General features: G+C 44.0%; 1 protein-coding gene across 1 annotated transcript in view; it reads left to right on the forward strand.

The window, feature by feature from the left end:
• LOC137284320 (RYamide receptor-like) overlaps window positions 1-5,757 on the forward strand; it is a 43,818-nt gene extending 38,061 nt beyond the window's left edge. Inside the window, exons 2-4 of the mRNA XM_067816087.1 lie at window positions 632-1,439; window positions 3,505-3,943; window positions 5,163-5,757. Of these exons, the coding sequence (XP_067672188.1) occupies window positions 678-1,439; window positions 3,505-3,897 (1,155 nt within the window). The 5' untranslated portion in view covers window positions 632-677 and the 3' untranslated portion in view covers window positions 3,898-3,943; window positions 5,163-5,757. The remainder of the gene's footprint in view (window positions 1-631; window positions 1,440-3,504; window positions 3,944-5,162) is intronic.
• Window positions 5,758-6,000: the final 243 nt, after the last annotated feature.

Genomic DNA, 6,000 nt, shown 5'->3' on the forward strand with positions numbered 1-6,000 from the left:
GTCAACGTCACGAATTTGTTTTACAATGCATACATTCATGTGTAAACAGTACCTTTACTCAGAATGGAATATTTGGCAAAATGCAGTGTAGAACACCTTACTGATGTAAGTGTTTATAATTCCTCTGGTGACTCGAAACCTTTAATGGGGTGTACATATAAGGATTGAACAATGTAATCTGAGGATGGAAGAAACAATGGGGTTACTTCTAGACCACGACAAGATGCCTATGTTGTTTCAGTATGTTGTATCATGTTGGTGGGATAGTGGAGTGGTTTATGGTGCCGCTCAGCAGACCAAAACCCCAATTTGTTGTAGTGAGTGAATGACTTGATATGCTTGTGTAAGGTTTTGCCACTAAGTTCTTGCAACAGAAAGCGCTAAGCGTTGGAGACAAACAATGGATAAGAATGTTACATCCAATTTGGGAAATTGAAGCCAGGTCTTCGAGGAGACAACTGATCGTGCCACCTATTACTCCACTTCCAGTTAATCTGGTGCAAGTAAGCAACATCATGTGTACTGGCAGCAGTTGTGTCCCTGTCTGTGATGTACAATTCTGTATGCTTCAGGTCCGTAATCATTGAGTATCATTGTCCCTCCCTGTGATGTACAATTATTTATGTTTCAGGTCTGTAATCACCACCGCGTGCTGCTGAAGGACGGAGGGAATCAAGATGAGTGGGCAAAACAACTACTCAGTCCTCTTGCAAACAACGGAACTCTTTTCTAACGCTTCAGGCGCCCCTCAAGGAGACTCTGGTGTCAGCCTCACCGTCACAATTATCCTCGTCCTCATGTACACCCTCATCATCCTCGTCGCTGTGAGCGGGAACCTCGCCGTCTGCTACATCATCCTTTCCGATCACCGGATGAGGACTGTAACCAACCTCTTCCTGCTCACCCTGGCCCTAAGTGACATCATCAAGGCTGTGATCTGCAACCCGTTCTCTGTGTTCGCTAACCTCAAGCTGTACTGGCCGTTCGGGAGTGTGATGTGCCCGGTGTGGCAGTACCTGCAGGTGGTGGCGGTATATGTCAGCTCACTCACCTTGGTCGCCATGAGCCTGGACAGGTTCGTCGCCATCTTATTTCCTCTAAAACCTCGGATGTCAAAGAGTCGCCTGTTGGTCATAATTGTGGTAATTCTCTTCCTGTCATGCGCGTTGCCTTTACCAACAGCCATCAAATCGAAGGTATCATTTCCCAAACCCCAGTACCCCAACGACCCTTCATCCAACGGGCTCTGCCTGGAGAAATGGGACAATGACTTCCATAAGTATGTGTACAGTATCGGTATTATGGTGACACAGTACTTTTTACCTCTGTCGGTTCTCGCGTTTACAAACGGCTGTATCGGGTATGTCGTGTGGATTAAAAAGCCTCCTGGAGAAGCTGACTCCGGTCGGGACAACAGACTGGCTGCATCCAAGAGACGGGTAGGTTGCGTATGAACGGAATTCTCCTCATTCCTGACATCTAATATGTATACCCAGGGTCACTTGTTGTGTCAGTCAGCGTACTATCGCCTTATTTATAACACCCCAATACTATTCCCCTGCAAAGTGTGTATGACATATATTATAAAAGGGATTTACACTTTCTCGGTTAAGAACAGATTTAAAGTCGCGGTGCCTGAGCGGCTTTGTTTGCTGGCGATTAGCTGCCTGAATCTGAGGGTGTGGGTTCGAATCCCACACGACTCTCAACTCAAGAAGGTAGCAGAACCTGTACTTTACTGAGAAAGTATAATCCCAAATATAACATATGCTACATCTGACCCCATTCTAATGTCACTGGAGAGGCGACTAACGGGATATTATAAATGGGATTATTATTCTAGTTGAAGTCGCCGTAGCTGAGGGGGTTAGGCGGCTGGCTTTGTTTGCTGGCGATTAGCTGCCTGAATCGGAGGGCGATTAAGAATGTCACATGGCACACAACCCAACAAAGTAGTAGAATCTGCACTTTACTGAGAAAGTGCAATCCCAAATATAACATATGTTATCTGACCCCATTCTAAATGGTATTGTGTATTCATGTCTACGCGACATCGTCAATATTAGTAATACTCCGACAACACTAGCTGTAGTTATGTGACGTTTTTCCCCTACGGACCGTTTATAGTACTCGCTGTGTGTTAATGATACTTATTCATGTATATTTGTGGAGGACACAATGCAAGTTATACTGTTTCCCCTTCGGCTGCCTAGAACACTCGTTGCAACTACATGATGTTTTTCCCCTGGGAACAGGGTATATGGACGCAATGTGTGCAATATACTGACAGGTGTATTATGCCATTTTCCAGCTGACTGGATGAAAGACAATATATTAAGTGATACTGTTCCCCTGTGTAACTCACTGTGCAGTTGGGGCAGAAATAGGACGTGTAGATTTATATAAATGGAGACAGATATTATGCCTATTTATCACTGGGCGTTTTCTGTGTACATGTCTGAGGCATATTATTTGCTGTTAATGCACATAACTGTTCTACAGAGTGGCCATTAGCGATGTGTTGGACGTTAAAAACGATGGTTTCACGTGCTGTCTATGGTCGTTATCTGGTGATCGTCGGGTAAACCCACATTGTAGCTGTCTCCTCCTCCGCCGATCCTCCCAAACATGCCATTGTTTGCCCTTGAACAAAACGGCTTTTATAGTTGGAGAAGAAAGACTTCCCATAAGTGCGTGGGAATATAGGACATGTCTGATTTATTCGTGTCTCCATGCCGAAGAACGATATGGAACACTCGTCGAATGGTGCGCTCTTTATGCAACACAATGCACCTGTGCAAGAATCTGGTGATAGCTTCATTTTATCATTTTCGTGTTCACCAGAACATTGTCAAATTTCAGAATAGATTCTTTGAACAATGGATTATGGTGCCATTTCTGTCGAAGCACGACGAGAAATCGTTTCACATCTGTGACATGCAAGCTCTTCATCATTGCTCTCAGAATTGTGTGAACCTCAGATTTATCACTGTTGCCAGCTGCCATGGCCTCCTTTCACAAAGCACTAAGATAACCTTATTGCAGTGTTAAAGAATGGAAGTTAAAGTTAGCCTTAGCAAAGCTCGAGAAAGGCGCCCCAGGTCACCAAACGCGGTCCACCTTAGACTCTGCAACCTTGTGTGAACGCTCGTCTTGCTCGCTTGCCACAAGGAGAAAAGCGGTCAGACTGACAGGCGGACTGAACATATTGCAAACTCAGGTGGAACTATGTATGGTGACGTCACCACGTGTTAGGCTGTTGTGTAGATGAAGATGAATAAAGTGATAAGGTATCGGTTGCATTAGGTTAACGAGTGAGCGAGTGAGTGAAGACAATGGTCCCATCTAATGTGTGTTCTGTCAATTGAATCCTTATTCGATAATTGTGGACATATGTTGAACAAAATGTAGAAGTTGAACAAAATGATGGCCGTGAACATCTGATGAGTTATACCATGTGACAATATGTATGTCGATTAACTCAGCCAGGTTTTCCTTCCACAGATGGTGAAGATGATCATCGTGGTGGTGTTGATCTACGCTGTGTGTTGGTTACCTCTGCACGTCCTCACCTTGGTGGGCGACCGGGACCAGAGCATCTACAACAACAGCTACATGAACGTCGTCTTCCTCGCTATCCAGTGGCTGGCGACCAGTCACTCCTGTTACAACCCCTTCGTCTACTTTTGGATGAACCCAAAGTTTAGGAATGGTTTCAAGAGAATGTTGCGATTCATTCAATTAAGGAAAGTGAAGGAAAAAGACGCCAATGTCCCTTTCCATGCAGACCACCTCGACCGGGACGCATCAAGTCATTTTGACTCCTGTGGTTCCAGGTACTATCACAGCACAAGAACCGGCAGCAGTAACCACGTGCAGGGTGTGGACTGCATGTAGATGATGTCGTGTAGAGAGTTTAGACTGTATATAGGTGCTACTATAAGTAAGTGTAATTCTTTCCTTTCATTTACATAAATCTACTCTATGGGTACACTCACATATTTCAGTCTAAGGAACATTGTTGTAGTCTCGGGAGTCGGAACGTCTGTCTTGAATCAAGGGCGTTTTACAGGTTCCCTGTATACTAGCTTTGAGAATTCATTCCGGAACAGACTGTGTGTTGTGTGAAAACAGGAGGCTACAGTGCCGCCTAGCGTCTAACGGAGAATAGACAGACACAGACTTGGAAATGAATCTGTAAGTCTTCTTACTTGTACCGTGTGAACTAAACGTCAAACAACATGGTTGTTGCGCATGGATGAAAATACTTTGAATGTCCTGAAGTAAATGGCAAATGTCTGGATTCCCAGTGAACGTCACGTGCTGTCGTCATGTGCTCTCTTCAGCAACCAAAGTTCTGTCTGGTCAAAAAGATGAGTCTCACTCGCAGATTCACGCACGGTTGGTTAACCGTATGTAACATTAGCATGTAACATGAATCGTTCGGTACGATTCTACAAGGGTGTATAGTTTCCGTTAATCATCCTGGTCGCCTCCATCCTATGCCCTCAGCACATCCTGTGTTGTACATTTACCTGGAGGGGACGCGTTCTGACAGTCACGTCTTCAGAAGCCATAGCGTTGTATGCGGGACTGGATTGCTGGCACGAGATAACCAGTTCTAGTAGGCTATAAGACTCCGTGTAAGGACAATGTGTGTTATCCCGATGGTCAGTGATGACCACATGGAGCTGAATGTTCACGTTGGATATCCATAACCTGGTAACATCCAAATATGTGGTATGTTACACTGGTCTCTGTTCACATGCCAACGAACATACTAATTTATATTTAGGGGTCAATGTCAGCAGTGGACATCATTATAGTCCTAATAATATAGTGTTGGTAAATATTTGATGATGCGACGGGTTGGAAATATCATCCATGTGTCCAACATAAACCAGACACTAAAGAATTAAATAGAGCCCTGGTCAAACAATGCCGGACAAGGAATGGCATTGCACTCTTTGAAATCCTGATTATTTTGCACTCTTGCACTCACTGAAAAGTGATGTCCAAATGTAAGTAAAAAATGGAAAATGGTAATAACGCAATAGAATATTGCTCTACATAATATGCATTCGAAAGATGCAGGTTCAGGAATATTTGTTTTTCATTCTTGTTACTCTTTACTCAACTTCACTCATGTGTCTTATTTCTAGTTTGTGTCGGTTTGTCCTTGGCCATTGGACCGCCAAAAAGCATCTTAATAAGATCGTCAATCTTCCGGAGTCTTACATCTGTCAGGTTTCAGTGATTTTTAACAATCCGAGCAATCTGGTGTGCCGAGAGAAACGGATAAGCGATGTAGCCCAGCTGATGCCCTGTGAGATGTCCAGTTCTTGGCGAAAGGTCTGCTGACCAAATGTGACAGATGACATAGATGTCCCAGTCACAGATGTGACACAGATGACATTAATGAGGAAATCCAACTCTGCACATAGCTTTTCTCTGGAAACCTCAGATGGCATTTGTTTCTGACAATGTCTGCATGCTTAACGATGTGATGAGATACCACAAGACCTACAGACCGACATATCTTAACAGGCTTATCTTGACATATATTTGATGTGACTTATGGCAGATGGTCATCTACCTTAATCCATTATGAACATACCGTGACACTGGTTTGTCCGTCTAAGAATGTTATTTATTGTATGGTATGTTCGACTGAGAATGTTATACATTATGGTATGTCCGTTTGAGAATGTTGTATATAATATGGTATGTCTGTAAACGAGTTGTGAATAAATAAAAGTGAAAAATCCTTTTCCATGCTCATAACAGATCCGGCGAGTCGATATCACCTAGAGCAGATAACTAGGGGCTCACGAAGAGATGGGCGTGTCGATATCACCTAGAGCAGATAACTAGGGGCTCACGGAGAGATGGGCGTGTCGATATCACCTAGAGCAGATAACTAGGGGCTCACGTAGAGATGGGCGTGTCGATATCACCTAGAGCAGATAACTAGGGGCTCACGAAGAGATGGGCGTGTCG

This window comes from Haliotis asinina, chromosome 5, assembly GCF_037392515.1.
Source record: "Haliotis asinina isolate JCU_RB_2024 chromosome 5, JCU_Hal_asi_v2, whole genome shotgun sequence".
Classification (NCBI taxonomy): domain Eukaryota; kingdom Metazoa; phylum Mollusca; class Gastropoda; order Lepetellida; family Haliotidae; genus Haliotis; species Haliotis asinina.